The 18,529-nt window shown below is 39.2% G+C and overlaps 1 protein-coding gene across 3 annotated transcripts in view; it reads right to left on the bottom strand.

Moving 5' to 3' along the window:
* RAB3GAP1 (RAB3 GTPase activating protein catalytic subunit 1) overlaps positions 1 to 15,967 on the bottom strand; it is a 32,580-nt gene extending 16,613 nt beyond the window's left edge. For 2 of the 3 annotated variants that reach the window (XR_006415494.1, XM_044438008.1), the window contains exons 1-11: positions 15,909 to 15,967; positions 15,731 to 15,786; positions 12,573 to 12,648; positions 12,058 to 12,190; positions 9,512 to 9,590; positions 8,308 to 8,427; positions 7,455 to 7,620; positions 6,537 to 6,636; positions 2,812 to 2,893; positions 1,984 to 2,052; positions 649 to 722 (exon numbers count right to left, since the gene is read on the bottom strand). Coding sequence is in view for 2 of the 3 variants with exons in the window: in XM_044438008.1 (XP_044293943.1) it covers positions 649 to 722; positions 1,984 to 2,052; positions 2,812 to 2,893; positions 6,537 to 6,636; positions 7,455 to 7,620; positions 8,308 to 8,427; positions 9,512 to 9,590; positions 12,058 to 12,190; positions 12,573 to 12,648; positions 15,731 to 15,786; positions 15,909 to 15,926 (973 nt within the window). In the remaining variant the exon portion in view is untranslated. The remainder of the gene's footprint in view (positions 1 to 648; positions 723 to 1,983; positions 2,053 to 2,811; positions 2,894 to 6,536; positions 6,637 to 7,454; positions 7,621 to 8,307; positions 8,428 to 9,511; positions 9,591 to 12,057; positions 12,191 to 12,572; positions 12,649 to 15,730; positions 15,787 to 15,908) is intronic. The other variant, XM_044438009.1, reaches the window with a different exon arrangement.
* Between the last annotated feature and the right edge of the window lie 2,562 nt (positions 15,968 to 18,529).

Here is an 18,529-nt window from a genome sequence, read left to right as displayed (position 1 = left end):
ATTTTCCACACAAAAATGCAACATCTCTATCAGTGATTAAATATACTTACTTGTCCATTTTCCTGAACAGATTCTTAAATGAATTCTTTGTCCACTGAATAACTAACATTCAAACTAAGAGCATCTAAACACTGTGGTCAATACTTGATGTGATAAGACTTACAGCTACAGTTCTTCCATCTACTTTAAACCAAAATGTTAAGACACAAATCCTGTCTTCTTTTAAATTGAAGTTGCACAAAACATTATATATCAAATGTGTGCCATTAAAATTAACCAGACAATGAAACAGCAAACAGATGTAGAATTCCATACATGAAACTATGTTCTGAATGGTAAGCAGATACATACATACATAAATCTAAAAATGAAATCTTCTAGTTGCATAAAAACAATTCTAATTCAATGTTTTTTAAAAACAGGGATCTTTTGTTAAAGGAGAACATTCATAGAAAGCAACTTATCAAAATAATAGGTGTGCATATGTGCAATTCCCACACAGACATTCAACATATGTTTCTTCCTACAATCTTTCCTTAAAAAAAAATCTACATTGATTTTTCAAAGTGCTGTAATGTTGCCCACGGGTACTTAGTCAAACTATATCATAGCTTACTGAAATAAAGAAAGAAGTTCTGGACTGCTTACTCAGTAAACACTGTGGATTGTCGGCTTTTCTGACTCTCACAGACCACTGAGGTGCTTGCACGGGATCCAAATCTCTTTTTAAAAAAGAAGCAAAAGTGCTGTTACTATTGACTCTGTTCCATCCGATCATAACAAAGAAAGCCTATTCAGAGCTTCACTGTCACAGAATACTGTGCTGCCACAGAAGAGGTGTAACCCAATTTTTCACCTCTCACTCAGTTTTCCTTTCATACTTTGCTTCCATAGATAATGAAAATATGATAGAGACAAAGTCAAAGCTATTCTGTGTTTTCTTACATACTGCCAGGCTACCAGCAACTCTGCACATTCCTTCCTAATACCCAAGTTCTCTTCTTACAATTTTGGGTCTTTAGTGTCTTCTTGACATTTTTATCTACTCATTGCACTCCTGCAATGAAAACATGCTCTAGATTCAAGTTCTCCAACCCTTCCTAATTTTCATCAAATGTTGCAAATCAGTTGTACAAAGGAAAAAAAAAAAACCTCATGAGAGAATTAAAACAACAACAACAACAACAACAACAACAACAACTACAGTTAGTGTGCCCACTAAACTGGCTCAATTCTTAACCATTTAAGAAACTTTTCTATAAGGAGAGGAGGTATTACAAATAGAGCTTTAGAATTTGAGGTTAATCAAAGTTGGTATGTTGGCTTTTTCATAAAAATGACAGCCTGGTAAACTATTATTAAAAAGCAGTATAATAGTTATCTTTAAATATTGAAAGGACTGTCACACCATTTTGTTTACTGCAGGTCCACAACACTGGACCTGAACCAATGGGTTCAGATTATAAGCAAAATGATTTAGAGTAAATATTAGGAAAAACTTTCTGATCATACAAACTATTCAACAAGGAGAAGGGGGCATAATGTGGTAAAGGGAAAGGGAAGGAGGTGGGAGTGCAGCGTGATGGAAGAAAGGGGAAGGTGCATGACACGATAACGGGAATGACGCAGGAGGATGGGACATAGGCTCTCTTGTCTGAGGCAGTGGAGGAGTTTCTGAAAAAACTGCTATGACTTCTGAAGTTCCTTCCAACTTTGTCAATCAACAACTTTCCTTAACAAGAAGAAGGAATACACACACATGAAAAAAAGATATTCTAAGCAAGAATTTCTTTTTTCGATTGCCTTTTAAATAACAGAGATATCAGGCACATGACCAAAGCTGACTTTAAAGTTAGTACAAATAATTGCTACAATATTCATTAAGCAGCACATCTCTGCCAACTACTAGAATGAATTAGTTCTTAAACACTGAGTTCAGATACTGGTCTGTAAGAAGCATTTAAAGAAAGAGAATGTACTTACGAATAAACATCATTGTCTACAATTATGCCATCTGTAAGGTCAGGCCATGTAGTTGCTAAATGGAGTTCACTAAAAACAAAAGCAGTACACTTGTAAGTAGAGTTCTGAAACTATCAAACAACCACAGACAATGCCTTGGATCAAAACAAAGGCTTCCTACATCCAAGGATGGTCTTTAATTTAGTGGGTGATCCCAGTAGCAGAAGGAGAAGAGAGGATAACATTCCCCTTTTCCATGAAGCATACATATACACTTGATCCAGAGGGTCCCCCAACCCTCTAGAGCAATGTTCCGTAAGGCACAAGGGGTTCAAGGAGGACAACAGAAATCTGCAAAAGCCCTTCCCTGTTCCCGCAAACATTCCAAGCAGGGTTCAACTCGGGGCATACTCTTGCTGGCAGTAGCAAAACTGGGATCCAAGTCCTCAACTACTGCTTATTTTGAGTGTTCTACTGTTCTGTTGTCACACAAGCATAGTTCAAATACTTCTGTTACAAATAGCATGTGTCTTTATTCCCCCCACCCTTAAAGTACATGGTGGTGAAATCTAGCCTTTTCCTGGATACTTACTGCATATATTTTAAAGAGATCCAGCAAGTTACACACACATGTATGATCTACTACAGATACTGTCCCCATGTCTTCTAACATTTGTTGGATGACATAAACTGGAAAATGTACCTTCACTCACAGGTAACAGTTTCATTTGCAAGGGCTTCTCACCAGTCATATGTTATGGCATGTCAGATAACATAAGCAAGACTTATGTAAGGAAAGACCTGTAAGTGTGGCTTCCCATACCAATCTTTGGTCAGAACAAATCTTACCTGATAGGATCCTCACAGGCACCAAATGGCAACTTTCCAAATTCTAGACCTCCAACCTCTCCTCCAACTAAAGCATCTATATCTATTGAAAAAATGTATGTGTGTGTATTATATCAACATTAAACTGGCATTTACTACCCAGTTAGAAACAACACTCCTAATACATATTCATCCATATGAAAGTGAATAAAGCGAAGGAACAATTAGAAATAGTCTTAGTATCATACGCTGAAGTGAAATGGATACAAACAAGATTAGCACATAGTTTCCACAGAGCCTTATCTTGGATGAAAAATTTTAGAATCAAGGAAACTGGTAGTAGATGCTTGCGCAAAAAGATCACAAGCTTGGACACCTTAAATGGCTGAGAAGATCTTGTGACGACTTACGGATACCATTGCCATCTCCAAGGCAATACCATGCTTCCCCTCATCAAAGTCCCATGGTAGCCACTGTGGACTGGTGACTGACAAGCATCAACAGTACAGAAACCAAGCCCACATGTTTGCTAACACTCAGCAAGACCAAGCTGAAACTATGCTTTTTCCATGGCCTCTGCTATGCAGAGAATTAGTAAAGGCCCTTGGCAGGTCACAGCCTCAAGGTTGTAACTTGTTTGTATGTTTGTCTGTTTGGGTATTTCTAACCCGTCCAATTACTGCATGTCTCTGGACGGCTTACAATAATCACCCAATAAATACAACATAGTAAAATCACCATCATCATAACCAATAATAACAATAACAACCCACAACTGTGATAAAATCTTAATTAAAATATTTAGACTTTAAAATACTGGGTAAATAAAAAGTTCTTGACCTGGTGTAGAAAAGCTTATAACGCTGGTACCAGGCAGACTTCTCTGGGGAGTGCATTCCATAGCTGGGGTGCCACCACAGAGAAAGCCCTCCTCCGGGTGTTCCTAACCTCCTTCAAGGAGGGTTCCCGGAGCAGGGCCTACCCAAGTAACCTACCCAACTGTGTAGAATATAAAGTGATGCTATGCCTTCTTGCAGTAGGAAAAATACAGTTGAGGATGCCTCACAAGAGATCACAACTAGTATGGAAGCAATATAACTCCTTACTGTTTAAAGTTCTGAAGTCAAGAATAGAAACTAGGAGCAAGAATAAACCATATGAGAGGCTCAACCCTGTGAAAAGTATTCTGTAAGAACAAGTTTAATAGTAAGTTACCATTAATTCATATTACTAAAGAATATTACTAACAAGCAAACTATCTTTCATTGCTGAAGCATATGTAAGCCATAACTGAATTCTCCAAGGGAGATGGCCTAGCAAGCTACATAACAAACTGAGGTCCAAGAGAGCTTAGCAAGGGACTAGGCCACCCATCACATCCTACAAAGAGGTCATGACTTCTTGACAGGCAAATGTTTCCAGTTATTGTGCACTCTGCACTTGAGGACATTATTAAACATTTCCAAACCAAGAATATTACTGGAACACTGGAATTCTTTCACTCAGTATTATATACAGTGTACATTTAGCATACTAAATTGCCTTCTTTTGTATTTTATAAACTTTATTTTTCTAAAATTTTCCAGGAAAAATGAAGAACAAGTAATGTTAGCCATCTCTGAAATGGTCTATAGCAGTGAGGGCAACCCTTTGAGAGGCCAAATGCCCAAACTGCAACCCAAAACACACTTATTTATCACAAAGTGCCAACACTACAATAAAACCTGAACACTGAGGTTTTAGTTTAGAAAAAAGACCTCACAGCCAGTCCAAGCGCGCGCGCACACACACACACATATATATAATTTTTTCTTGGCAGCACACTGACTGGCCATGCAAAAGCTCGGATGAGTTGCGGCTAATGAGTTGCAGCTCGTGAGGTCATCGCCTAGTGCTGCTACTCCTTTCCAAGCATGCGCGTGGCCCCTATGTGCGCTGTTAACTGATGCTTGGCTGCTGGGGGGATGCTGGGACGATTTGGCTCGCATGCCGACAGAGAGGGCTCTGAGTGCCCACTGTGGCACGCATGCCATAGGTTCGCCACCACTGGCCTAACCCCACCCTGGTGCTTACCCTTAACCCTAAAATAGGGCAAAAGTTCCATAGAAAAGAGGGCAATTTTGAAAAACCCTTCTTTGAATAGCTTTTTCTGCAGTGCTCATCATTTCTGCCCATTATAAACACATTCCAACCATCAGAATCATGCCAGGACACATCGTTTCTCTAACCGTAAGCGTACCCTGGTGCACACCCCTAACCCTAATATAGGAGTAAAGTTCCATTGAAAATAGGACGATTTTGAAAAAGCCTTCTTTGAATAGCTTTTTCTGCAGTGCTCATCATTTCTGCCCATTCTAAACACATTCCAACCATCAAAATCACACCAGGATACCTTGTTTTTCTAACCCTAACCCAGTGATGATGAACCTTTTAAAGACCAAGTGCCCAAACTGCAACCCAAAACCGACTTATTTATCATAAAGTGCCAACACTGCAATAAAACCTGAAAACAGGTTTTAGTTTAGAAAAAACACCTCACAGCCTGTCCAAGCCAATCTATCTAGCTATCTGTCTATCTTTGGCAGTGCACTGACCGGCCATGCAAAGCTCGGACGAGTTGCGGCTAATGAGTTGCGACTCGTGACATCATCACCTGGCTCCACTACTCCTTTCTGAGCATGCACATGGACCCTAGGCACACTGTTATCCGATGCTCAGCTGCTGGGGTGATGCTAGGGCAACTTAGCTCACGTGCCGACAGAGGGCTCTGTGTGCCTGCTACAGCACGCATGCCATAGGTTCGCCACCACTGGTCTATAGTATAAATTCATGACTAGGGAGCATAAACACCCTGACCTGGGAGTGGCACCCCAACTCTGAAATGAGCTTCCAGAGAGGTTCACCTGGCGCTCTCTTTGTACTCTTTTTAATTGCCTGGTGAAGACTTTTTTTAAATAATTGCTGGTATTTTAATTGTTAACCTGTTTTAATGGTATTTTAACAATGTGGTATGCCTTCTATGAAATCACTAGTTCTGTTAAGCTGGCCGCATTTTTATCTGGTTTTAGCATTTTATCGTAATTTGACTTTTTGTGCTTTTACAGTTTCATATGTTTTTATTGTTGTAACCTTCCCAAAATATGTACCTTGGCAGCATGCCAGTCTCCCTGCCAAAAGCACTGTGGCTAGAAAGCCATTTCGCCGATTTCCAGGGCAGCAGAAGCAAAGACTGCCCTCATATTCCTTCTCCCTTGCATAGGATACCTGTAATCCTCCAAGTTCAACATTTTAGGAATATTCCAACTGGATTATGCTCTTATTTTTTTTCTTCTGAACAGCTACTTCCTGCGCTGCTCTTCAAGAAAAACCTCCTTGGTTTCATGATACAGCAGGATCCCCATATCCGCAGGGATAGGTTCCAAGCTCCCCAGTGGATGCCTGAAACCACAGTTAATACTGAACACTATATACTGCACATATAAATCTCTTTTTCACAGAGAGAAGATTCATTCTTACCATATATCCTAGCAGGCCAACATACATTTTTTAATTTCCCTATTAAATAAAGAAGTCATTTAAAGGAAGCACTTTATGATTTCTCTTTTGGAATTAGGTTAACCACAGTTATGTGAAAACACAGTAACTGAACCAGCAGATACAGGGGTCCTGCTGTATTTGGAAGTGGACTACTTTTGGTATTAAATGCCACAGAACAGAATTGTTATATAAACTAATTAATATCCTACCTGGTGGCTGTTGAGGCCAGAAATATTGCTGCCAATCCTGAAGTACATATGTAAGCCGAACACTTATATTAATTGGAGGTAATGGAGTTAATGGACAGCCCTAAAAAAAGATGCAAAGAAACATATTGAAAGTTGGGAACAGAACAAGTATGCTGAGACATTTGCTTTAGTCAAAGTAATCCATTAAAAGTATCTGTAAATAGACTGTTAATCGTGTTATATGAATACTCTACCCATCAGAGAAAATTCCATAAAGGTCATTTATTGCTTTCCTTCTGAACAACTTTTCAGTTCAAAGGACTTTTAAAGTGGGCCAGATATAATTAACTGGCACAACAAAAGGCTTATCTAGTGATTATAATGGAAGCTCAATAAATCTGTCTTCAGAAATATTGCTTACCAGCAGTACTGTAGACACACAAGTACTATAAATAGCCACCTCTCTTTACTGGGTATTGTAATCTACATCTGAAGCTTACCCAAGATCCAAAACTAGCTTGCAATTAAGGAGAGAGGTGGCAATTGTTCAATAAGGTAAAGACCTACTGCACATGTATCTCTCCCTTTTGTCCCTCAGGAACATGGGCTACATGTACTAAGGTCAGAGTCAGTCTGGTGCACGTTTATTAAATTATATCCTACCACTAAACACCTTTTTTAATCCAAGAGTCACACCTGTGAACTATGTGATACACCTGTAAGTACCCATACACCTGAATTGCATACATCAATATACAATCTACATCATATACATCACACATTTGTGGTTTATATAAATCACTAGAAGCTGCACATTCACCATGCTTTGTCCAGTGCAAAATATAAATATAAATCTGTTAAAGCATTCACCCACTTTGTAAAGAAAATTATTCTCAACGCACCCACTTGCTTAGATGGGCACACATAAACTAAACTTACAATTTTAGATTTGAAGATGTCTAACAGTCCTGATACATGTGTATATTGACTGGGCACTTTGCGAAGATGAACCATTTCAAAGTCTGTTCTAACTCCAGGTCCTTGACATTCTCCAACAAACATTCTTCTCCATTTGTGTTGAATTTGCACAAATACTGGCACTTGGCTGCAAAATACTTAGAAAAGTTACTGAAGTATTTTATACGCACTATGAACTAAGAAACATGGTGCAAACAGATAGCCTAAATCTGTTAACCAGAGTAACAAAGTGGTGCTTGAGACTTATTTTAGAACAGTGCTGTTAAAATACAATAGAAACAACAGAAATGCAAACAGATTCTACTGCCAAGTTTTCAAACATATAGTAAAAACCAATGCAACCATTAAAACCAATGAGACTTTAGTTCCACTGATTATAATAGAATCAGTTTTTGTGCTGGAAAGATATAGCCAACTGTGGGTTCCAGAACTGCATTCATACCAAAAATTGGATGCACATGCCATGTACAGGCAATTATCTAACCTTACATTTCAAATCTTTTTAACTTTAAAGACATTTAATAGAGACATCAAATAATATGGTAAATTCAAAGTCATGTTTTCTAGATAATCTGAAACAAAATCTGTATTTTTCATTGAGTTTTACCATACTGCAATTATCTGTTATCTTGATAGAAGGGAAGGATTTGCATCAGCAATCTAGATATGTAGCAATGATATATTGTTACGTTAATTGTATATATTTAGCTAAAATAGTCTGTCAAATGTAAGCAAATGTTTATATGCATTTCTGCTTTTTTCTGTTTGTGAGTTACAACAGCAAAATATATGAATGGCTCTAGAATTGCCTTACCAGCCTGTGTTTCCCAATGCAATAGAAATGGAACTCAAAAGAAGATTACATTTTGATTCACTAAGAACTGCATCATTATTTGCTGCTGGTGCAATGGCTAAAAATTCACGCAACCCATACCTAGAACAAAAGCAGTAAAAATGTAAATAAATTACACTGATTAAAGCTAGTATGACTAATAATATATAATGATAATGTGACTAACATTGCACAATCTCTGTTGTGCTTTATTAATTGGATATGGTCATTTTAGTCTACTTCCCCTAAATATTTATTTGAAACAAGCCCAGTTAAAGTTAAATTCTACTGATGTTATTTAATATGGTGCACAGAGGGAGTGGTATTCAATAGAGGGCCTTTCCTGAAGGAAAGCAATGATTCTCACAGGTGCCTTCTTTCCTCTACAGCCCACAGAGCACCCTCCCAACCTACGCAGAACAGTTTTCAGGAGGGAACAGAAGAGGGGGATATGTTAGGAGTCACTAGCCTCCCCCTCCACCAGTGCTAGAACTCCACTAAGCACACCCCTCTGAATCTAACCTATGTGGATATGAGGCCACGCAACAATAATATGATTTGCTCAATGACTCAGTCTATTATTTAATTAATATAACAGTAATACCACTACCATCCATATTTTCAAAAACATTGGGCTTTGATACAATACTAAACCTAGCTTTATAAGTGAGCCTTGGGCTTCCACTCTGTCCCCTCCCCTGTTCTATTCCAATGCAGCCACAAGGGAAATAAAGATTTTCACATGCATTTTTAGTTAACCATACTCCATAGCCTAATCTGTGGTTAACTGGAACAAGCTAGTTTCATTTACGTTATTTAAAATCGTTTTCAGGATGCCTTTTTGGGCCTGTCAAAATAGTATAAATTACTGTGAACTTCACTTGTTTCATTAAATTATAGTTAAGACTAACCATTTTTGGCCTGGGTTCAGACATTAAAGTGTTTTTAATTAAAAATGGAAGTAAAAGTTTCTAATACTTTTGGCAGCACTGGAGGAAAAGGAAACAGAAATTTGTACAAACCTAAAGGTATGTTCTCATAATATCTGAGCAAGGCCATTACCTTGGGAGTGAGGATTCTTTGGGTATTCTGCATGTCTGCCACTACAAATCATACATTTTTATATACTCCAACTATATATTGAGCTATAAGAAATACTATTTTATACTTCAAATAATAGACCTACCATCTTACTAGACAATGAGCTCTAGGTGGAAAATCATTGTTCAAACACAGAAGATCTTGCATGGCAACTGGAAGAGCATCTATAAAACCATTCAAGAAAGGTGAAAACTTTTGGCATTCACATTCGCAAATAGCAAAAAATGGTTATATATAAGAAAGAGGAAAGAAATAGATAAATGTATGATTTTTAAAGTACAAAAATAGGTTTGCTATAAATTATGTTTTCAGCTTCTAAAAATATAAATCATAATTTTATAGATAATTATATCCACGAAACACAGGTCCATTTGCTTCCTATCCTTTCTATTCCTCTAGTGTGGTTGTGAGAAGATCAGAAATACCTGCTTCCATTTTCAACTAGCCGTGGTTTATCCAAAAAACAAACAAACAAAAAACACCCACACCCCACACACAAAAAAGCAATTTTAAACTATGGCTAATTGTCATAACATGTTTGAGCAAGCATAGTTAAAAATTAACCACAGTACTTCATACAGACCAACCACAGTTAGCTGAAAACAAAAGTAAATGCTTCTGATTCTTCTGATGGAAGACAAAGGAGCACGTAAGAACAAGGCTCCTCTATGTTATCACTACATTATGATTTAGATCAGTCTTTCCCAATGTGGTGCTACAACCCCATCAGCTCTAATAGGCACAGACAATGACCAAAGTTTATGGGAACTATAGTTTAATTCAGATGGAAAACACCAGATAAAGACAACCTTGCACCAATCTCTAGAATGAATCAAAGCCTAAAATCACAGGAGGCTTTCAATGTAAACTAAGAACCAATCTGATAATTACTCAAATAAATATTAACATTTTACCTACCTAACTTAAACATTTTTTAACCTCATCAGAAAAATAAATTGCTCAAATGTACCCAATAATAACTCATTCTCACTGTAACCCACCATCAGTCATGGGCAAATCATGTTTGCTTTTTTGTGGGGTGAAAAGGATGAGGCTGGGATGAATGAAGGAAAAAGAAATGAGAGAAAAAGCAGAAAATAAGAAAACACAAAAGAACAAGAGAAGAACCAAGTTACCAGGATTATAACTGTCTGAACCTATCTACATGTATTAAGTCCTCCTGAGTTGAGTGAGGACTCAAATAATGTGTAGCCTGACCACAATCCTATACCCAGTTACCTAGCAAAAAGTTGCACTGAAATCAATGGGACTTACAGCATAATTCTATGCAAGTGCAAAAATAAGACTTCAATTTTGAAGTCATGACTAAAAAAATATGATTGTTCATATATTTATGTATATAGAATTTTGGGGTGTGGCATACAATACAGAAATAACCTTCGTAGGTGAACATTTATTTAACCTGTGAGACATGAACAACGGGAATCAATCACTATTTAAATATTAACTTCAGATACCATGACATTTAAAGTCTTTTCTTCAAGATACGTTTGCAGAAAATGACATCATGGAAAAATTTATAAAATATCCACTCTTTATTAGAAGTATTAAATGTAAATTCTTTTCAACTCTCCATTATCAAATTAGGAAGAGGAATTACATGTCCACATTAAAATTCCATTATCCTATGGGCACAGGGATGCTATGACCCTCTAAAGCCAGTGTGGTGTGGTGGTTACAAGTGTTGGACTGGGGATCTGGGAGATCTGGGTTCTAGCCTCCACTTGGCCATGCCACTCACTCTCAGCCTAACCTACCTTACAGTGCTGTTCTTGTGAGGAAAAAATTGAGCTATGCAAACTGCCTTGAATTCTTCATAAGAGGAAAATGGATATAAATGCTTGTATGTTTTATATTGTATATTTGTATTTTATTTTAATGTATATATTTTAAATTGTTATTTATGTTTTAATTTATTGTTGTAAGCCGCCCCGAGGCTTCGGCGAATGGGGCGGCATAAAAATGTTTTAATAAATAAATAATAAATAAATGCAATGTAGCAACAATTACAGCTAATAACAACCATAATGAGCTCCAATCTTGGACCGAGGGATTGGTATGAGATCCCCTTTCTCCACTCACAGCCGGTGAGGAAAGAACCATAGAATCTTCATCTTCAAGGTCACAAGACCTACCTCAGAGAAGGAGGGAAGGGAAGGGAAACAGTGAGGTGGAAAGGGAGGGGAGGTCACTAGGTCCATTGGGATAGAGCTATCCTGGGGAATTCTAGCTTCCTTCCTTCCCTGTCCCAAGTGTCTCAGCTGGATGACTGAAGCTGGCTATCCAGCTGTTGTGAAGGTGACAGAAGCAAGATCTCTCTCCACACTCCCTCTGTTCTGCACAGGATGCCCATAAAACTCTGCACACTGAGGCTCATGGGCATCTCCACTGGACTGTACCCTAAGTTGCTCTTTAAAATGACAGTGAAAATCAAACTACTGATATCTACAAATTCCTCTAATGAGAAAGTTACAAAACTTATACATTCCTAACTACATGTCATACGTTTTGAAGAAAACTGCAGAACTTTCAAATACCAATACATCTCATAAAAATAAGGTGTAAAAGTCATTGGCTCAAGAATATTAAGGCAGCAGAAAACTTATCTACCTTCTACTAGTTCCTCTTTTGCATCCTTGTCATTGGATTCCTGGATTAGACAATGATGTGTCACAGAGAATCTGAAGTCAGCAAAAGCAATCTCCTCTGATTTCTCCTCCCATGTTTCAGTGGTATATACACCCTGAATATCAATTAAGGTATACATATTAATTATATAGCAGTAAAATAATTTATAATATAATTTCAATGCATAGGTCACAAGAGCTATAGTACAATTCCACAGTTATTACTAGAGAGTTACACAAGTTTCATATTAAGCAAATCTGTAAGATCTAATACTGTAAGAATACCTTTCTACCTCTTAGTAAGACCTCATAGGTTCATCGTTCCTAAAGTATTGGAATAAGGTCCCTTAGTTCCTAACAATCTAACTGAATTGTTTCCTTATTTAAGAGTAAATATTCATCTTCAGATTCACCTTGCCTTTTCTTCCATATGGTTAATAAATTGCGATTCTTATGTTTGCACTGGCCTCTAAGTATTTCAGAAGTGGATGTTTTTACCTTTTCCAAAGGTTTCCCTGTAGAAGGACCAATAAGTTTCCAGTCATTCAAAACCTCTTCAACTCTAGAAATAAATCTAATGAGAAAGAAGCTTTTATATATCAGTATGCCATCCCTATATTACGACAGAGCTTCATAAAATAAAAATAATCGAAGGCCTGAAATATTATTGCTATTTAATATTAATTATAGCTCAATTTCACACATATCAGCAGGTAACAAAGAAACATAACCTGAAAATCATGACAATGATGTTACGAGAACATCATGAGTACATACACTGGTATAAACTTATTATTTAGTTACCATCTTTCAAACTTAATGGCTCCTAAGAGAGTTGCCCAAGAGAACTCTCCCAAGAGAGTTCTTCAAAATACGTTTTGAAGAATTTGCAGTTAAAACAAACCAAGTCTAAATGGAGGCCAACTCCCCCCACCTTGAAGCAAAACACAACAATCTGTATTTAAATAACAGTGTCAGATCAACAAAGTAGCATCAACAATAAGCAAAACAACAAAACAAGACAAAAATAAATTACTGAATCTACTAATTAATGCATAGTGAAAATGTTTATACTTGACGCTGAATGGAAGTGACATTGTGCCTACTGACTCTTCAGTGAGAAAGGTTCCAAAGAACAGTGAGCACCACAAAAAAAAAACCCCTAATGAGGACAGCTTAGCACTCACGGTGGAATACAGAAAAGGCTTCACAAACATGTAGGCCAGCCTTCTCCAATCTGGTACCTTCCAACTGTTTGGGCTACAACTCCCAGAGTTCCTAGTCATAAGCTATACTGGCTGGCATGATGGGACTCAAAGTCCAAAATAACCAGAGGACACCAAGTTGAGAGAGGCTAATATAGGGCTTTAAAGAACAAGAGCAGTTGCTTGAACTGGGTACAAGAAGAGACTGACAGCTAATTAAGAAATTCTTAACAAAAATTATTCATTTATCACAGTTGATACTCTTCAGAAAATTCTGAACCAGATGAAATTTCTGGAGATTTTTAAGGACATCCCAACATAGAGTAATATATTATAATACTGTTATATTACAGTAATATAATCCAGAATTCACAAAAAATTAGTAGTCAGTTCCTTGCCAGGTTAGCAGCAGTCCAACTAATCTCTCAACAAAAGTTAAACAACTGGAAATCCAGAAGCAATGTTAGGCCCAGCAGTACTCTGAACTTGCAACTATGAACCTAACCAGGACCATTACCTCAATAAGAACAAATATTTCCAACCAAACTGATCAACTCCAACTGCTAAGCAAATACTTCCTAACTAAGCTCCTCAACTATAATCTGTTTCCTTTAGAATAAGCTCTGTTTTATTTGCCCTAATGTAGTTTGTTACTGACTTCTCACATTGGTTAAGTGAAAACAAAGGTCCACTTGCTCTCATGGAAAGGAAATACAGAGCTCAATGGCATCACCATGCCAGTGGCATCACACTTCAAATCTAAGGACAGCTTAATCCAGCAGTTTGACACAGGTGCTTAAAGCATAGGAACTACTAACTAGAAACACTAAGTCTAACCACTAGCAAAGCATGAAGAGTTCTACAGAATAATTCCCATAGACCCAATCTAGCTTAGCAATGTAATTAACGAGTCATGTACTTTTTATTTGTAACATTCAGGTTCAGTACCAGAGCCGTGGGCAAGGTGCCATCAGCTCCTCCTCCCTGGGGCAAGGGACCACCTTTTCCTTTCCATCTAGTACATCCAGCTCCCCATCTCAACAAAGCATCCTTCCAAGATGCTACGCTGGAGTTCCAGTAGCATTTGAAGAATAAGAAGGGGAAGTCACACCCTGCCTACCACTTCTCCACTCACAGATGGGCCCAACCCTAACATGGAAAAAAAAAGAAGTGGAGTCAAGCATGTAAGCACTGTGAGTACTACCCCACTTTTCTACATTTTAAGATATGTAAAAATACAATTTACAAAAAACAAAATCTTTGACTATCAACTCCTAAGATAAATGGATAGTAATACCACTATAGGAAATGCAATAGCATTCAGAAGCCAAAAGATGGATTTCAGTTCACTAATAAGCCTTTACTGAACACAATGGAACTTCTGAGTGAACATGGCCAGAATTGTTCTCTTAACACAAAAGTTTCTATTTCTAAGCAAACGAGTACTAGCTGAAAAAATGCATCCACACTTACCAATTAATGGCTCTTAAACAGTTGCTGGTTATAAGAAAACAATGTACTACATGCTAAGCCTGAATTCTCCTTTGAGTTTAATTAAAGCAGGATGTAATACACATTTGTTCATATTCCTAATATATACAGGGCATAGCTATTTAAACTCATTCAATATTTGCTTTAAAACTAAATTATTACTAAAGTATTTAAAATTAAAGTGATGCCAAAGAATCACTAATAGATTCTCAGCAAAGCCTTTCCTTTAAGAATGTTTTTGCGGTCAATATATATTTTCACTAAATCCTACTTCATTATGTGTTTTCCATTAGTATGTAGTTTTTGTGTGTTTGTGTGTGGGGGGGGAGAGAGATAGAGAGACTAGATTTCTGTATTACTCTGTGGGATGTTGCCCCTTCTTGCCCATTTTAAAAGCAATTTCTCTAATTTACTTGCCACAAACACAAGGAGACTGGTATTTCTCTCCAATTGTCAAGTGTTGCCTATAAATATATCTGCAAACAGTGTTAATTTCCTTGCTTAAAACCAGGGATAAAATATCACACGCAAGGTAATGAACCAGGCAGAAATGTAGATGCTCCTACGCAACATCAGGGTTCACCAACCCAACAGCTATGCACGATTACAAGTTTAATCTCTCCGATTCTAAACAAAAACAATGACACCCCTCATAAACAGAAGGAAGAGCTTTTTACAAGTTTCGCTCCTAGTAATCTACTTCCTTTTCCTTAATTCTTCAGTGATTTTTAGCAATTCTGCAGCCCGAGCAAGCATCTTTCCAGGGTTATCTATGGGGCAGGAAGAGAGTATGTTCTGGACATACAACTCGCATGTCTGGGTCCGAAAATGACACAGGAGCTAGACGACGGAAAACTTGGGAGCGACCGAAAGCGAGCGGGATCAGCAGGAACAGAAAGTGCACAGGCAGCTTTGGAAAGAAAAGGAGGTGGCAGCCCTCCCGAAAGGAAGGATACGTACCTCTCCCACTCGGAGGCGGTAGTGAAATCCGTGATTTCGAACACCTCGGACTCAGGCTGCGGAAAGAGAGCAGGAAGCGGGAGAGTGAGGCCCTGGGTTGCATGTGATGGAAGCCAGAGTCTGGGGGAAGGGACCCCTGCGCCCAGCCCTAGGAGGGGCGCTCACAACCCGGACTCACCTCACTGTCAGCCGCCATCTTGAGCAGCGCCGGGCCTGCGGGAGGGCGCAGCTTCCCGAGGGGCATTGTGGGAGTGAGGCGCGAGCGCTCCGCGGGGAGGGCGAGGGCGAGCTGCGCTGTCGCGTGGGCGGAGCTGCTGGATGCGCGCGCCTTGGCCGCCCGGCCTCTGACCGGTGGCGAAGCTCCGCGGGAAGCAAGACTGTGAAGCTGCGACTGTGTCCACATAAGGGCATTTCGCCTTGCTGCGTATGTCCATTGTCATGAATGGTCGCTGTGGGTGCCTGGAGTAGACTGCAGTTTGGCCTAGAAATATCAGTCAGTTCACTCCTTGTATTCCGTGTTCCACGTTTGCACTGCGCTACTCGCGTATATATCCCAATTAATACTCGTATACTTCGTGCAACTAAGTTCTGCACTCATTTTGCAAATGGAAAATTCACCTGCGGCAGCGCTAGAATTGTGCAATCTACGCGTTGAAATACACTGACTCTTGTTGGACCAAGCAGGTCGGTATTTTGTGTAGAGTAGACCCACAGAAGTGAATGTTATTTTAGAAAGCTGCTTACGTGGAACTGATATTAGTACCCACAGATGGCATCAGAGGCGAGTTTTGTCCTCAATCAGGAGGATTTAACGCTGCACAGCCTTTTTGACCCTATAACAGTGCACACTGATTTATGTGTCAACTTGGTAGCAGAACCTAGGAGAATACCCATAAACATAACACAGAGCCAACAATTTCTCCTCTTTTTCCCCTGCAAGCAAGGGCACAATTCTTTACAAGTATAGACAGGAAAAGGGGCCTCCCAACCTGCCCCAGCAAGCAGAGCTGCCAAAGGCAGGCTGGGTGTGGTAGACCTTTCTTCCTCTAAACTTGCATAGGATTGCACATTGAATTGACACCATTCAGATCTTGCTAGAGATACCAGACTGCATTATGGCTTGCATTAAGGTGGCAACTGAAGTCTAAATTATTTGAGTTGTATCTAGTTATAGACTTAGGGTATACCTGTTAAAATGATTGGAACTTGATTTAGACAAACACTGGATACAAACATTAGTTTTTCCCCTGGCAGAATGATTGTGTTATGATGCTGATTTTACCAATAATGCTAGTGCTGAAAAAACTGTTGTTAAATTTGTTGTATATTTGAATGTTTTATATTTTAATTTTATGCTGTGAGCCGCCCCAAGGCTTCGGCGAATGGGGCGGCATAGAAATGTTTTAAATAAATAAATAAATCCTTGTGTGCTTTGAACAGCAATAACAGAAGGTTATGTGATCTGCCAGGAACCCTGAGCAGTTTCCAAGCATTCACGCAAAAAAGTTTGAGAATCACTGCTCTAAACAATCCTATTATAAATGCAGGCAACATAGAAAAGGGCATCAGGCTTCCATCTCAATTTGTAACTTTTTAAAATATGACAAGTACCAGTAAAAGCTGCCACTCTCTCATATTTCAAAAGTACATTGGGAAATAAACCACCTGCACAGAATGTAGCACCAACACCTTAATCCCAATTCTTAATACAGGCAGCAACAACTCTCAACCCTGAAGAGCAAAGTATAAGGAAAGATACACAGGATGGGAAAACCAACATGAGCTCATCTTTCATTTCCACACTATGTCCATTTTTCATTCCAAGCTGGATCCTGCCATAAGTATACAGACCATACTCAAAGTCCTCCCTGCTTGGTGTATATTCCCAAAGGACAGACTACTCTTTCTAGAGTAAAGTACTCTTTCTCTGGCAAAGTTACAAGTTCTATCAGATTTGAGGAAGGGTGAAGAGGTGTGTTTTCTCCACCATTGTCATTTTGTCATGTAAGGTTCTTCCTCATGATAGACATCTTCCTAACCTGAGCTGCCAAACCTGGCAGATCATTTTGACTAGGTTTCCAGAATATGCTAAGCCACCAAGGCTTTGATGCTATAGTGGCTCAGCATGTTCTCCAAACCTGGAATGTTTTTCTCAGGGTAGTTTCAATTTGACATCACCCTGACAAAGGATGGATTAGTAATGCTTGCTCGCCCCACAGTGGCTTGCTGTGTTGTCTGAAGCCAGACAACATGTCCCGTGGATAGCAAGCCCCACAACAAGCAAACTGCTTAGCAAGAAGAGCAAAATTTTGCCACTTTTCTTGAATGGCTGAAGGAAAGTGTTGATGACAGCCACCCACAAAGTGCCCAAGTGACCCTTCAGCTGGCTGCCACCAGCTTCCCTTTGTCTGTGAGCTATCCCATCAGGCACACTCAGGTGGCAGCATGTGGCAGCAAGTTACTTGCGTTGTGATTGGTTTTCTCTTGAGGAGGCTGAACAGAGCACAGCTCATGCCGCCCTGCTCAGCATGGCAGCTGGTTGCCATGCACTGTGCCAGACAGAGGGCACATTCCAACTCCCTTCTGCCAACATCAAAAGTGGCTCCTCCCTGCCTGCCACTTTTGAGCTGGTGGAGAAAAGCCGTCCCCTCTCCCCCTCCTGGCTCCACTGTCTGGTGCTTCTATGATGCCCACTGGGATTCCTCAAGGAGAACCAAGAGGAGGAGGGGGAGAGGTGGCTCCAGAGTCACAATGTATCCCATCAGCTGTTAGGCACTTTAGCATCATGGTTTGTCCATG

This window comes from Varanus komodoensis, unplaced genomic scaffold, assembly GCF_004798865.1.
Source record: "Varanus komodoensis strain SLA01 unplaced genomic scaffold, ASM479886v1 scaffold32, whole genome shotgun sequence".
Taxonomy (NCBI): Eukaryota; Metazoa; Chordata; class Lepidosauria; order Squamata; family Varanidae; genus Varanus; species Varanus komodoensis.
This window is presented reverse-complemented; position numbering and strand designations above follow the sequence as displayed.